General features: G+C 42.8%; 1 protein-coding gene across 1 annotated transcript in view; it reads right to left on the bottom strand.

The window, feature by feature from the left end:
* COL6A1 (collagen type VI alpha 1 chain) overlaps window positions 1-14,150 on the bottom strand; it is an 82,794-nt gene extending 68,644 nt beyond the window's left edge. The window contains exon 1 of the mRNA XM_068245256.1: window positions 13,864-14,150. Coding sequence (XP_068101357.1) covers window positions 13,864-14,038 — 175 coding nt within the window. The 5' untranslated portion in view covers window positions 14,039-14,150. The remainder of the gene's footprint in view (window positions 1-13,863) is intronic.
* Window positions 14,151-16,639: the final 2,489 nt, after the last annotated feature.

The raw sequence follows: 16,639 nt of genomic DNA on the forward strand, positions 1-16,639 counted from the left end.
TCAAAGCCCTATCCCATACAGCCATATCAATCCCTGTCATGTACTGGGGAGGACCAAAAGTCCAAAACAGGCGGTCTACATGTGGAGTTGATGTGGCTGTGTAATATTTTAGGCTTTAGGCTTGCTATACATCAGCGGTTCTAGATGCTAGCCTGGCTACAGGGGTATTAAGAGATAATTTGCATATTCAGTAGTGGTGCATTGTGGGTAACCACAGATGTTCCCTTATAGCTGAATTATTGCAAGTTTTCTTCTGTTTTAAGAAGGCAAATAACACCAAGCAGGCAATTGTATCTGTACATGTTCCTGTGCTACCTGATTTGGATTCCTGAGGAATACTCTATAAATAGAACAAGTCAGAGAAATGCCTCTATGAAATGCTGCGAATGTCATAATTCTTTTGGTCTTCGTTACATAATTAACTTCTTAACAAGGCTAAATGAGATGCAAAAATTAGTAACAAGGGGTAATATGGAGAACTGGAAAGTCCTGAGCACCCTCTCAGACAGATGCCTAAGGCCTCGTTCACATCTGCTGCGCTGAAAAACGTGTTAAAGCGCATGGTAAAAAACGCATGCGCCGGTGCGCGCTTTAGTCCGCGTTTCTGTGCGTTGCGCTTAGCTTCTTTAAAGCACGTTTTGCTTACTGTAGCAGCAGCAGTTGTCAATAAAACTTTGTTCTTGTATGTAAATGTATTTTTTTCTCCAATTAGGGGTAAAAAACGCATGCGCTTCTATGCGCTTGTACGCGCTTCTATGCGCTAAAAAAGCGGACCCATTCACTTGCATTGCTGTGCGCTTTACAGCTCAGCGCACAGAAATGCATGCAACACTACGTTTTTGTAACGCTGCTCAGCGCAGCGCATAGATGTGAACCAGCTACATTTAGTTACATGGACAAATCAATACCTTGCTGATCGCACAGGGCAGTGCGCTGTGGAAAGCGCACAGAAACGGCCCTGATGTGAACGAGGCCTAAATGATGCCCATTGAGAATCCATACCTGATCTCTCAGGCGACATTGCATGGCCAAGGCCAACAGCCGTGTCCTTACTAACAATGTGGAGAAAACAATGTTCTAGGCCATCAGTCAGCCAAAGCAATCTACCAGGTGGATTAATGGCTGAGCGGCCAAGAGGGGCCGTGGGCCACTGTATAGATGCTGGATTCTTGGCATAGGTGGTCATTATCAGCGGCCACACCCGGATTTCATCTAGCATGTGTGTGGTGTTTTAAAGAGCTATGTAGAGGATACACTGTCAAGTAACAATGGTTTAAGCCACAAATATAGCTGTTTGCAAAGTGTTTTTTTTGCTCACATACCCTATATTTATCTAATTTGAGGGGAGGCGAGCAGAGATGGGAAAACGTTGGAAAATGTACATGGATTTTAAACTGATTTCTGATGAAAAGTATAGAATTACAAGTTAAGATGGTGCAGCTAGGCACAATGAGTGTTTCACTATCAGTCAGTGGATCCGAGATGAACTTTTACACATTGCATAATTGTGTTCCTTTCCTATTGTTTATAGGGCATTCCTCAAGCCAAATACTTTTTTATTTTTGTTTTAATACTCTAATTCACTATAAACTAAACAAGCCACACCCACAGGTTTTCAGAGAGCCAAGGCACTTTCAGACAGTAGCAAGGGCTCATGGGAGCTCAGTCTGGGCAGGAGGAGGGGAGGTATTACTAGCCAGAGATTTCAGAGGCAGAGGGGAGGAGGGAGGAGGAGAGGGGATTAGGTTTTTTTGCTCAAGATGCAGATAAGCCTGCATGTAAACTATCTAAACTTTAGATAAGATATATAGACAAGTTACTTGTTATAGTTAGTTTTTCATCTCAGATCCGCTTTAAAGGGAACCTGAAATAAACATAAACATGATATAAAGAAAAGTAGGTCCGTAACCACATACTGTGTAAAATCCAGCTGACTATGTTCTTACCACTTATGCCTAAATAGATAACAAAAACAATCAAGTTCAGGTAATAGCAATAGTCCATAACATCAAGCAGAGAGTACCTGGATATGCATAAACCGTTTGAGCTTATTGTCCAAGACTATTGTCTAAACGGTTTATGCATATCCAGGTCATTTCTGCTTGATGTTATGGACTATTGCTATTACCTGGATTTGATTGTTGTTGTGTTTCCATAAATTGTCATGCTGGCCCCGTATGCTGTTTTCCATTGTATCTTGTATCAGATGAGCTATATATCCTGTCCTGTCAGTTGATTTTGAATGCTTTCTCTAATATTACCTAATATACTATTTGCATTACTCATTTGCTGCTGTGCGAATCAATTACTTAACTAGTATCTTGTAAGGCTTGCTAAGCCTGTTTTATAGACTGAGCACCCAAAAGAGCTTACTCTTTGCTAGTTAATAAGGTGTGCATACCTTTTTACTTATTACAATTCAATTAGGCACAGCGCCCCCACTAAATAACATAATTAAGCAGCCCATAATGCCTGTGTAATATTTGTTGTAAAATAAGTAGAAAATTGCAAATATCCAAATCTTAAGGGTAGCTATAAATTTGATTTTTTGAGTTGATTTTTATATATTAACTAATGTCTCTGGCCCCTTAAAGACTAGAGACTTTTTTTCCCCACAAAACGAGTAGTGATCACTGTGATTGGTTCACAGTGATCACAGGGTTAGAAGCTAGATTTACAGCAGAGCGAGCAGGTTGCAGTGTCACAAATGATGGGGCGCCATGTGTGCACGCGGAAGTTGCAATCTACACCCTGGCAGGGATAAACAGACATAAACAGGATGTAGATTTTAATTAGCTCAGCCCGGAAACAGTTACCATGATTTTCAGAATATGACACACTTTATCTACCTAAAAAATGGGGAGAAAATTTTAAGTGAGCTCAAACAGAACAGTTTATACATTAATTTTAAGACCACTAACCAGACAATAAATCTGCAGGACACAGTATGAAGTTAAGTGAGGAAGCTATTCTGATACGTATAATTAATTAGTAAATTGGGACTATTAAATAGCTCTTAGTGGATAGTTGACATATGCATACAGCCTTTACTAAACAAATCGTTTGTGTATTTTTCTTAACACTTAAATAGGTACTGTAACCAAGCATTGAACTTCATACCAATCAGCAGCTGATACCCTTTTCCCATGAGAAATGTTAACTTTTTTCTCGAATAGATCATCAGGGATGTCTGCATGGCTGATAGTGTGGTGAAACCCCTCCTACAGTGGGATGGCTGGACCTAGGTCCTGACACAGACAGGAGCCTCACTGCATTGGGAGAAATAAAAGCTGTTTCCAACTGGCAAGCAACCAATATCTCCCTCTGTGCAGTGCATATGTATATCTATAAAAAAAACACTCAAGCCTTTTGCATTGTACGGGGTGTGGTTATAGATTTTGGCAGTTGGCGCTGTCTGTTTTCTTCATGTCTGCCAGTAGTAAAGATGATTTCATGCAGGCTGATTGTGGATCAAACAATATGATCAAATTACATGGCAAATATCAATCATTTCTTAAACACTAATGTTGATCTATTTTTTATCTTCTCTCTTTGGAATGTATTGATTGTTTTCAGCTTTTCGCTAAAGTTCCTCTTTAAGCCTTGTAGTCATGCTAGATAGATCATTCTCGGCTGAGGAGGCCAATAGATGCCGCCTATGCCAAGATTGTAGCAAATGTACAGCAGCCCCCAATCCCCCTTTGATGCATCGACCAGATTTCCAGACTACGGACAATCTTGTTAGAGCGCAGGCTGATGGCTTTTTTTTCTCCTTGCTCCTCCTGCTCCACCATGTGCAGTGCATTGTCCTATGGTCCGTGGCAGATGAATGCGTCACTAGCCTATAAGCTAGCAACACCTTTGTACAGTCCCAAACTGTGGCCCAAGGGATCGAGTGTGTAAACAAACAATACATTTGCAATGACTGCTAACAATTTTGAACTGCAGTGGGACAGTGGCCTGCGTGACCTAACCTCAATCAAAGAAGATGGCAATGCTTTACCTTTTTTTTCAGTTGGTTTTGGATAGATCAAGGAAGGATGAGAGCTACTGTTGGAATTTTATTGCTTGCTGTTTTCCCACTGGGGACCCTTCTTCTCATGTTTTTCCACTTCCTGCCCAACACCCATAACAGAAAGTTAAAGAAAACCATCCAAAGTGTAGTAGGTCACACCTCCTTTGACAATTGTTTAGAAACAGGTTCTCTTCTCTGCTACAATCTTCTGTTCTGGAGGCAATGAAAACCCAATATATTTTTTATTTTTTCCCCTTCTTGTCCAAATCTAAAAATGGGTTAATTCCATGACCTCCTCTTTAAAGTTAAGCAACAGTTGTGTTAACGAGAATGAGGACACCAACCAGAAAAGCTCTTTTAAAAACTCCTTTATACCTTTTGATCAGTCTCAATTTTTTTATAAAAAAAATTAAATTGAGCAGCTGTATCCAGGGCTGATAACATTTTAACCTTCCGCTCAGTGCATCCAGTAACACATTCAGGACACTCTCTGTACACCAAACCGTGTACTGTCACTATGGTTGCAAAGCAGTGAACCTAAAACTTCCTGGCAAAATTTTAGCTGGCTTTACCCTGATGTGGAAATGCAAATTCATCCTTAAAAACAATGAATTAAAAGATGTCTGCCAGTAATACATGTTACTTCACTTTTTAAACAGAAATGGAGTTTTACATTAGCTCTAATTTAAGCATATAAACATGAGGCAAAATTTATTTTCTTTTTATACACATTAATATTCAGTATTTCTATAAAGCTGACATCTTCCGCAATGCTTTACAGAGTGCATATAGTCTTACCCCTAAGAGGAACTCACAATCTAATCCCTACCATAGGCATATGTCCATTGTAGTCTAGGGGCAATTTTTAGGCGGAAGCCAATTAACTTATCTGTATGTTTTCGGAATATGGGAGGTAACCTGAGCGACCAGAGAAAACACACGCAGACATGGGGAGAGATACAAACTCCATACAGATAGTTCCCTGGCTGGGATTTGAGCCAGGCGCCCAGCACTGCAAGCAAGATTGCTATCCGCTACGCCACCATGCTGCCTACACATGGGCTGTTGACATTTCTTTGATGTTATTAAGACATCATACAAATGTCCCAACCAACTGTAAACTAATGAATGGGAAACAAATGTCAAACAGATGGAAATTACGATAAACTGTTGGTGATCTGATGTCACACTGGATGTAGGATGACATCAAAAGAATGCCATGAGTCTAAATACATGAATTCCTCAATATGTTCTTGCTATGTTTATTTAAATGACTAGCAGAGCACAGGGCTGTCACAAGGTAACATTATTTAACCTAGTGAGAGGTCTAAATACAGTCAAAAGAGTGAGTGTTAGGCTAGGACGAGGTTCACACTACTCATAAAAACAAACCATTCATAGGAATGAAGACAAGCAGATAAAAAGACACATATCAATGTATTCAACATATCGATCTTCTCCATTGCGGTTGCAGAATGCAAAATCCCTTTTTGTGCGGCTTTTGTGGACAGCGCATATGTTTTCATTAGCGGTTTCATTAGTGAACAACAAACATGAGGAGAATTGCAAAAATGCCCCCCAGATGCAGAGCCAGATCCTCCACAAGATAACCTAGGCAGGTGTCTAGGGCCTCTTGTATGCCTCTTCACTGAGCATCTTCCCTCATCTCACCTTACTAAAAAGGCCAGGTTCAAAGCAAGGAGAAGCAGGGCTACTACTTTGCCTTGGGCCCCTTTTCACCCTAATCCATCTCTGGCCAGACCATTTTAAAAGCAGGACTCCCTTGGTGTCTTTACTTGCTGGTATAAGGCAATGCAACACCCATGGCCATAGTCATACTTGCACACCTGTCCATGCATCAGCCTCTGTCTTGGAGCAAAGGCTTGCTGACATGGGTGTTGCCGGAAATCATAGTTGCCCTCCCCCACCTCCCCCCTAAAAATAAGGCCATATTTGTGCTCCTCCCCCAAACACACCAGTTTAAGGTAGCCAGAAATATCCCCCAATATTAGATACCCGAGCACCACCAGTATTAGGTAGCTCCAGGTAGCCCCCCAGTATAGATAGCCATAGGTACCCTCAGCATTAGGTAGCCTTCAGAATAGATGTCTCTTCAGTAGAGGTATCCAGAGGGCTCCTTAGTATTAGGTAGCATCCCCAGTATAGGAACCAGAAGTGGTCCCAGTATAGATAGCCAAAGGTACCCGCAATAGTAGAAGCCCCCGTATGAGATGAAGTAACTCATCTCTCTAGGCTCCACCAAAGCTCTACTTTTCTCCATGGTCCCAGTCTTGATGACACTAATGGCATCTCTTTACGTAACCTTCTGTTGGGTCATGTGATGAGAGACAGCATTGTAGTCATGGAGATTAGGAGGTCTGGAGACGATACAGTAGATTGGCGGAGGAGGCTGAAGAGATGTGTACTCTCCACTTGCACTAATCTGCACCTTGCACCTTAGGGGACCCATCATGAGTCTCCATGAGGCCCTCTGTTGACCCACTAATCACCTCTAGCCATGATCCTTGGCTACTGGCCTCTACTGATAGGTGGGAAGACAGGAGGTGTGGGTTTGCCATCTTGTTGTACACTAGTACTCAGATGGGCAGGTAGGGTAGTGGCTATATCCTGACCCCACCTACACACTTTAAGGTAGACTGGTGTAAAATCAAGTGGGTGAGCAGGCAGTGCCACTTATACGTTTGAGCGCCATGTACAAGGAACTACAGACTGCAGGGACATGAGATAACTTTATACATCTTATTTTTTAAAATGAATACTGCAAAAAGGGTGGTCGGATTGCATAAAGCCAAACAATAGGCACTGTGTCAAGTTTCAAGCAGGCTCACATGAGTCTACTGTTGCATATTAGCTATTTATATACATATGAATGCAACATTATTTAGGAGATAATTTACCCTGTTCCAACTGCTTTATTCATGTCAAGTCATATGTTTAAAACTTAAATTTTTCTTTATTCCCATTAAAAGTGTAGATGTGATTATATCCCCCCATTCAACTCAAAATAGTACAGAGTGTAATGTTGTCACCAGGGCTGTGGAGTCGGTCCAAAAATCCACCGACTCCAACTCCTCAGTTTAGGATTCCACCGACTCCGACTCCACGACTCCGACTCCTCTAATTTGCATATTACAATTTTTTACTTGATTACAAGTATGTAACATGAAATTCGTCTCTTAACTGCCAACGCTTAGGAATTTTACAAGACAACTAAAGGGAGAAGGATATGACTAAAACTAGTCCTTGGTAAGAGTACTTGTAAAAGGTACAAACCGGAACAAAGAACATCTATCAGGCCCTAGGCAATGTAAGTGTGGATTCATGTAAGAATGATGTGCAGGTACTCTGCAGGCCCGGCCCTAGACTTTTTGCCGCCTGAGGCAAAATTCAAAAAAATCGCCGCCCCTCCCCCCCCAAGCCGTGTGTGTGTGGGGGGCCGCCCGAGCTGGAGGGGATAGCGGGCAGGAAGGGGGTATTGGGCCTAGCGGCGGGGAGGGGGGTCGGACCCCCCCTTTCTCGCCTGGGTCCCCCGTCCTCCGCTCCCCTCCAGCTTTAGAAGTGAGGTCGCTGGCTGCAGCTATATTGTAAGAGGCAACGGGCGGGGATCACTCACCTCTTCCTCGTTCCAGCCCGAGCCTGCGCTCCACTGACATCACTTCCTGCGGCGTAGCAGGAAGTGACGTCAGTGGAGCGCAGGCTCGGGCTGGAACGAGGAAGAGGTGAGTCCTCCCCGCCCGTTGCCTCTTACAATATAGCTGCAGCCAGCGACCTCACTTCTAAAGCTGGAGGGGAGCGGAGGACGGGGACCCAGGCGAGGGAGGGGGGGGGGTCCGACCCCCCTCCCCGCCGCTAGGCCCAATACCCCCTTCCTGCCCGCTATCCCCTCCAGCTCGGGCGGCCCCCCACACACACAGACGGGCGGCTGCCGCCCCTCCAGAAGTGCCGCCTGAGGCAAAAGTTTCACCCCGCCTCATGGGCGGGCCGGCCCAGTCTGCAGGGGAATGAGGAGATTGTAAACAGACAACACCTCTGCGTTCAATGTGCACAGCATTCTCAGTGGATTCCCTGCAGCTCTGTGGGGAGTGCATATGTAGAGTATAGTACTACTGTGTAACAAAGTAAACCTGAGACAGATGAAATTAAAGTTTTGTACATACCTGGGGCTTCCTCCAGCCGCCTTCAGGATAATCAGTCCCTCGTTGTCCTCCTCCACCACCTGGATCTTCTGCTATGAGTCCAAGTACTTGAGCCAGTCAGGCGTAGTGCGCATGCACACACTCCGCCGCCAGGAGCATACTACACCTGTGCAGCACTATTGCGCAGGTGCAGAATGTTCCTGGCTGTGGGAGCGGCATGCGGCCGGACAGCGCTGACTGGCTGAATTACCAGGACTTATAGCAGAAGATCCAGGAGGTGGAGGACAGCGAGGGACTGATTAGCCTGAAGGGGGCTGGAGGAAGCCCCAGGTATGTATAAAACTTTACTTTTCATCCGTCTCAGTTACCCTTTAATTTGTAGTTACCAAACCAAATTTTAATAACATATCAAATTATTTGATTTCATCAGCAAAGGGACTGCATACATTTGCATAAATCAGCATCAATGCAGAATTATTTCCATCTCGTTGACCATCTCTATTAGTGACACAGCTACACATCAGGCTTTATTCTTACAGCATAGATGTTATTTAGTATATATAAGAGATTCCTGTGTACACATCATATATACAGTCACAATCTGTCATGATCGCTGCTGCAGCAGGTATTGCTGGAAGTAGTAGTACTGCAGCTCAGGTAGTTCTGATCTCTTTCCATGCAAGCTGCATAGCTTTGTCTGCCTTTCCCTGCTGTCAGCTTGTGACTGATTATCATTCACCTGTGTGGGAATCTGCATGTCTGCTCCCATTGGATGACCTCAGTATAAAGATCTGCTTCCTGCAGGACTCCTCGGGTTTTCATAGCTTCAGTTTAAGCCTGTCTTGCTGTCGCTTCAGCCCCCGATCGTGTTTCTTGTTCTAAAGATACTTTGCTGGTCTTTGCATCATATATTGGTTCATTGCCAATATATATGCATACCAGCACGTTTATTATTTTCCTTGTATTCGTGTTACGTTGATACATCAGTGTCGCTGATGTATACGTACACGAACTGTTTATATCCTGTGTGCAGTTAGTCAGCTTTCCAGCACGTTTTGGTAGGTTGCGCGTACCGTGATCACCCGTGCTGAGGTAGTTACCCTGCTCCTGGTTCTGTTTGTGGATTGCGTTCATCTCTGCGAAGAGATAACAAATCCTTCTAAATCCTGTTCTGTTACCATTTGTGGATTGCGTTCATCTCTGCAAAGAGATAGCGAATCCTTCTGAGTCCTGTTCCCTGTATTGCTCCAGTCTAAGTCAGTGTTTCTGCTTATGTCATATATCGGTTCATTGCCGATATATACATATGTTAGTCAGACGTTACAAATAGTTTCATTGATAGCTGTAATTGTAATACGCTAGGAAAACATACTTATTGTATTCTTGTCTGTGTTACGTTCATCTATCTTGATCCTGCTATTTCCTGACTATCCTGTCCTGTCTTTGTGAGGCACGCCATCGCTGCAAACGCATTGGCTGCCTCATTCCAGTCTGTCTTGTTGTGGACGCTTGCTGTCACTAAGTAGCGGCTAGCTAGCAAGCGTTCATTCTGTCTACCTGTCCTGATCTCCTCAGTTCTGGTTTATGCGCTCAGCGCTACCTTGCGCTGAGACGTTATCGCAAAAGTATTGTTTGTGGCTGTCGGATCTGCACCGGCTCTGTGCGCCACAATCTCCTTTTGAAATCAGTCAGCCCCTCCACTATACTAGGGATAGCCTGTTTCCTTGTGCTAGTGTGTGTACCTCCTCCACGTCAGCTCATGCGTTGCATGCTGACTGTGGAGAATACACCACCAAGCCTTACACAATCAGATATGTATATCTGACCTTAAAAATACGGGGACTGCTTTATTGAAGCAGCACAAGTAACTAATTTTGATTGGTTTATTTCATTTTTGTAGACTAAGCACAGCTATTACTGTATATATACTGTATATATACATTATTTTTAATGACTATTATCTTAGAAATAGAACATTTTATCATATTTTCTATTTTAATTACAGTTACAAATTCATTAGGAGTCGGAGTCGGTGCATTTTTTCCCGACTCCGACTCCAGGCACCCAAAATTGCCCGACTCCACGACTCCGACTCCACGACTCCTACTCCACAGCCCTGGTTGTCACTACAACCTTTTAGCTGCTGTAACCTGCAGCAGCCTGATGCAGAACTCTCTCCAGCTATTAGAGGTCACTGTTTAGAAACAGGATTTTTCTTTCCTTTGGAACAACTGGCCTGTCTCTCAACTGAGGTCTCTAATAGAAGGCCAGAATAAGCCTTGTAAACAACGTGCCTGACTGCTGCAGGCCACAGTGACTAGAAGTAACACTGAAAAGAGAGTACATATTACATTTCCATGTGAAATGCAGATTCACACGTATATGCTTGCAGAAATCCACTTTTCTTTGTATTGGGATATTAATGCACTTATAGGTGGAGAAATGCTTATGTACTGTTAATGTGTGCAGATGACAGCTAGCCATACAGAGATGAATACATATCATACATGTGTTGGGTAAGGGAATACAAAGAGTTGTGAAGAGGGCCGCCCTTAGCCCTACCATGAAGACATCTGAATCACGTGATTCAGATGGCAAAATCTAGGGGGCAGGGTTTGGACACCAGTTTTGGCCACCTGGCTCCTGCCTCCTCTTTGCTCTTCTGCCTGCCTTCCTGGTACACACACTACCCTCCTCATCCATGCATCCCTGAATCCCCATCCTCATTCTACCGGTGGCACCCTTCCCTATGACATCATAAGGTATGCTACGGTAAAACCCCATCACCAGTGAGAGATCACCATGGCAAGTCATAGGGGAAGCTTTGGTATGCAACCAATGAGGCGGGGTGCTGCCACCAGACCAGCCAATCACAGCCGCCCGTTGCTCTTTTTACTAACTGTTGCCGATGGTCTCGTGGGTGGGACCATGGCGCTGTCATTGGTGAAATCACTGACATCTAATGTTCACTGCTACTGATCAAGTGCAGTGATTGGCCCAATGACAATGCCGTGGTCCCACCCGCAAGACCACCCGTTAGTAGGAGCAGCAGACGACTGTGATTGGCCAGTCTGGTGCCAGCACCCCCACCTGATTGGTCACATGCTTTCCCTTTGACAGGCCATAGTGATCTTTTGCCAGTGATGGGTTTTATATGGGGGGTATATATGATATGGGGGATATAAAATATCAGTGATTCCAGAACGAGGAGGTAGAGCCTCCTAAGTTTCCTTCAGGCAAAAGAAAGTCTAGAACGGTCCCTGGCCTTAGTGGAAAATGAAACCTCTGTAAAATGTATAGACAGCAATGTAGCAAAACATGTGCAAAACCAGATATTGATGTCATCAGACAAATGGGTGTGGCATGTAACCATCTTCTACTCATTTGCTTTCCCAGTAAGGTAGAAGGCAACAGCAATGTTGAACTACCCATATTAAACATACCAGAGATTTTGCCATTGAAATCTAGTTGGGATATCACACCTAAAATTGTCACTGCTCTTTGGTATACTTTATTGAATATATCTGCATGTTAAGCTAGCCTAGGCTTACTGTCACAGATAGAATGTATAATGCAAGATTATCTGCCTGTGGCCAGTAGCATAGTTGCAGAATCATGGATCCCAGTGCAAGATTTACACTGCCCCACCCACCAGCCAGCACTGTATGGGCCATAATCACGATACAGGCCATCAAAACCAACTCCCAGGTCAGCCACTGTGTGAAAGAAGTGTAAGCAGAGGTAAATGAATGGTTTATTAGTAATAACCACAATTTGAAGCACATATAGAGGTGGTCATTGCCACCGCAGCAGTAAAAAAATAAAAATGTGACTGGAGGAGGGCTAAATGTGGGCCCCTGTGCTCAAGGGGCCCTGGTGCATCTTCTGCATTCCCATTGATATGCCACCGTCTGTTGCTTCGCAGTACCGAAGAATTGCAAAGCTCAGCAAATAGAGGCCCTTTGACCAGGGGCGTAGCAATAGGGGTTGCAGAGGTTGCGACCGCATAGGGGCCCTTGGGTCAGAGGGCCCTCCCTCAACTGCAGTATTAGCTCTCTATTGGTCCTGTGCTCATAATAATCACTTCTATAGATACTTTGAATAGTAGTAACCATTAACAAGCGGTTTCCCATCTCCCTCTTGCACCTCTGACTCTGTAGTTGCCATTGGCAGGTTTTGGTGCGCCGTATCAATTGTTATTTATAGAGTGCTTGGGGGCCCCATTGTCAAGCTTGCATCGGGGCCCATAGCTCCTTAGGTACGCCACTGCCTTTGACTATCCAAATTTGGACCTCTCCAACCGTCTTTGTGCTTTTAAATTCCACTTTGCTGATATAAAGCACCCAGTGCCTGTCTAATGGGCTTTTTGATTTGTGTATGAAAACTGATTAGGCACACTTTTTGTACAGGCTTAAAATAAAAACTTGTATCAAACTAATCACTGTAAAAATAAGATTCATGCTTAAAAACGTTCTGTTTATTGCAGTAATTCTAGCATTCAGCCAACAAGAACAATGCTGTTTGCACAGTTACGCTTCAATACATTAGCCAGTTAACTGGACCGTTGTGTTATTTACAAAATTTAATTGTGCCAAATGACCTAAAAAATTAGTAAAACTCTCACCTTCTGTATGCTGAAAAATCACAAACACATTGAACTTATTACAAAATTGCAGAGTTCTTCAGCACAGACACAGTTATGTTGCAACTTTTCATATTTTTGAAGAACAAAAAATATTACTGTATAGGTTTATATTTAATTTAGATTTCTAATAACAGCTCTTCTATTATCTTGTTTTATATTATGTTTCTGATATAGGTTTTCACTGAAAAAGCCTATAATACATTCATATTGATATTATATCAATACTGACAGTATATCAATATTGATATGATACCAATATTATGCACATACTGTATTATGGCACTATATCATTATTACTTCTTTATTGTTCTAATATATTGTTATTGATATTATAAACATTATATCTCGTAATGTATATTTTTCTTATACAGTGGGCAATACATTTACAGTATCTCTGCCTACTTTATGAAAGAGAAAACATTCATAATGTTTTCTGTGACTCCACCCACTGTCCTGGCAAAGTTCCTCTTGCCCCTCCTACCATTACCTCTCTGGTGCAAACTCTAATCTATCACACCACAGAGGTGACTGACTGTACTGCACATCACTGCTTGTCCATAGTGTATCAGACTGCCATACGCTCTTTATTCCGTTTCTCATTGTGAATATTCCCTCAAATTAGCTCAAACTTATCCTAGCACGGATTTATCTAAGAACAACCAGAAATCTGATCAACGGCAACAAATCAAAGTTATGGAACATCAGATGACTAAATGTAAAGCTTGCATTAGACGGGTAATCCTACCTAGTTTGATCTTGTCAGTAACCCTGTGGTGCCTAGCATATTGGGCTTACAGATTCTGTAGAACTATAAGTCACAGCATGCAGTGGCAGCCTAGCACCTGTAAAAAGGTGCATACATAGGAGTATACTGAACAAGCCAAACATATGCTGTAGTGCTTGTAGAAAGGGCACTCTATGAAGAACCATTGGACCATTAGGATTTCATATCCTGAAATGCATAAAGTTGTTAGAAACAGTTATAGAATGAAGAGCTCTGCCAAGATTCAGAGGAGACAGTGTAAAGGCTGCACTATATACATTACCTTGGAAAGATGATGTTTTGCCTGGTTCTGGGATGATTATAGTAGTGTCCCCTCCAATGCCGGGTTCTGGGGGGACTTTGATGGGCCCCTGCCCCTGCTGCTGTCCAATGCCACCCCCTAAGAGAAGGAAAAGATGTAGTAGGGTAAGCGGGAGGTCTCCCCGCAGCATCTTCATGGTGCTCCCCTGTATTCCAGGCAGGAGGGAAGTTGGAGTTTCAGCGAGTGGCTAACAATCCAGCAGAATGCTGAGCCTGGAGGGAGAAGGAGCTCACAGACAGCTCACAGGGAGGGGGAGTGCTGCTGCTGAATCTGGAGGGGAGTGCTGGGAGGCAGAGGGTGGAGAGCAAACTGGGGGACTGTTAACTCTGCAAAGGAGGGTTTTCCTATACACTTCAATGTCTACGTCCCTGAGTCTAACAAGGAAGTATCACACCCAACACAAAGGAGGAGAGACACTCTAGAACCTTATTTGAGGTGATGCTCATGGTGGTCTATTGGCAAAAGCATCATTTGTCCCACTGAGTGATTATCTGCTGATGTCTGGACTGAGTTTTTTTAGATTTAACCTTACCAATGCTCCATTAAAGTGTGATAGCTAAATGGAAGAGATGTGATCCTGCAAATCTGCTGTTCTTCACTGAGAAATATGTTCTGCTTTTTGAAGTGTTTATGTATTTGTAGGCCTGGATAATTCACAGATTATATAGCGCCGACATCTTCCGCAGCACTGTACAGAGTATATTGTCTTCATGTCTTGTCACTTAACTGTCCTTCAGAGGGGCTCACAATCTAATCCCTACCATAGTCATGTCTATGTATGTGTCGTAGTCTAGGGTCAATTTCAGGGGAAGCCAATTAACTTATCTGTATGTTTTTGGGATGTGGGAGGAAACTGGAGTGCCTGGAGGAAACTCACACAGACACAGGGAGAAAATACAAACTCAATGCAGATAGTGCCCTGGCTAAGATTTAAGCCTGCGACCCAGCGCCGCAAGGTGAGAGTAGACAGGTGTATTTTATGAACAGAACTCTATGTAAAGTGGAAAGGGCTGTAACCATAAAGAGGACCTCCAGTGAAAATAATGTAATAAAAAAGTGCTTAATTTTTACAATAATTATGTATAACTGATTTAGTCAGTGTTTGTTCATTGTAAAATCTTTCCTCTACCTGATTTACATTCTGACATTTATTATCACATGGTGACATTTTTACTGCTGGCAGGTGATATCAGTGGAAGTAGCTGCTGCTTGCTTTTTTGCCAGTTGGAAACAGCCATTATTTCCCACAATGCAACAAGGCTCCCACACCCACAGTGTGATGTCAATACCTCAGTTCTGTGAGGCGCTGATATCACACTGTGGGAGGGGTTTCACCACAAAATCAGCCATATGGAGCCCCCTGATGATCCGTTTGAGAAAAGGAAAAGATTTCTCATGGGAAATGGGGGTATCAGCTATTGATTGGGATGAAGTTCAATTCTTGGTTACGGTTTCTCTTTAAAGTGGCCATAGGTGCCACTTTACAAGAAACAATCACCTGAAATTATCATTTTGAAATTGAATTCTACCAAGAGCAGTGCAAATTTGATTTGATACTTATGTTCTTATGTTGATTCGATCAAACCTTGATATTTAATCAGCTGGTTGGTGATCAATTCTCTACCACATTCTTTACTCAATTATCAAATAAATGTTAACAGTAGTCTATTAATCTATCTGTTAGCTTTGTAACACTCAATGCATTACCTTGCTATGCAACCATTGAGCCCCTGCTGCTCCTCCTGTACTTACACAGAGATTTTCCAACATATCAGATCAATTATTGATTGGTAAACTGCCTAAAATCAATTTAAAACTGATTGGTCCTGCATGTTGGGAGCAACAGATTGCAATAAAAGTTATCACATTAGTTGGTAAAAAAAAAAAACATCTATACGTGAATGGCTGAATTTAACGCATCTTGATCAATCAGACCCTGAAAATCAGTTGGAAGTTTGCTGATCTTCTGTGCTGCAGAACTTTGATCAGTGTGATCGAATCTACCAAAAATGGATGGAAGCAGCAGAACGGAAATGGTGTAGCAACAGAGTGAAAACGAATCCAATCGACCGGTGATCAGATCCGTTTTCATGGATCCATTTGCCACCTAAAGCAAGTGTAAGCAGGGTCTTAGCTATATCAGGATCTTGTCATCTAGAGGTTGGCTGAAACCAGACAAAGCGAAACCATTCAAACCAGATGATTTGGTGCTGTAACCATTTTCAGCAGACATTGACAACTGATTATTAATACATTTGGATTATCAGCTGGATATATAGTGTTCTAAAACATTACTGGTAGCTTTCAAATCACAGTAAGTGAGTAAAGGCAGAAACGTCCATATTTGGAAACTACTGGAAACTCTGATAGTAGGAGCAATGGCTGGCAATGAATATCAAGTGCGCTATGTCTGGCTTGGAAATACCATAAGCATGTATTCCATGGCCAATGGGCATAATTTTTGTGTACAGAGTTGCACAGTATAGAAGGTGCTCAAGTTTTTGTGTATGCTGATGACTCGGAAATACATCATTAAACTTTGTTTTTATTCTATCTTACATTTGATACCATATTCTGGTTGTGAACATTTGAATACAACACTGACTTTTCTTTACTTCTGCTCTTGATAAATAATATGGGTCTGGGTTTTCTCCTGTTTATAGTAAAGAAATACTGTAAAACCGAGCAACATTGTTGGATACAGACAGTAATAGGTTTTCTCCCATGTAAAAAGGTG

The sequence above is a fragment of the Hyperolius riggenbachi genome, chromosome 7, assembly GCF_040937935.1.
Source record: "Hyperolius riggenbachi isolate aHypRig1 chromosome 7, aHypRig1.pri, whole genome shotgun sequence".
NCBI classification, from domain to species: Eukaryota; Metazoa; Chordata; class Amphibia; order Anura; family Hyperoliidae; genus Hyperolius; species Hyperolius riggenbachi.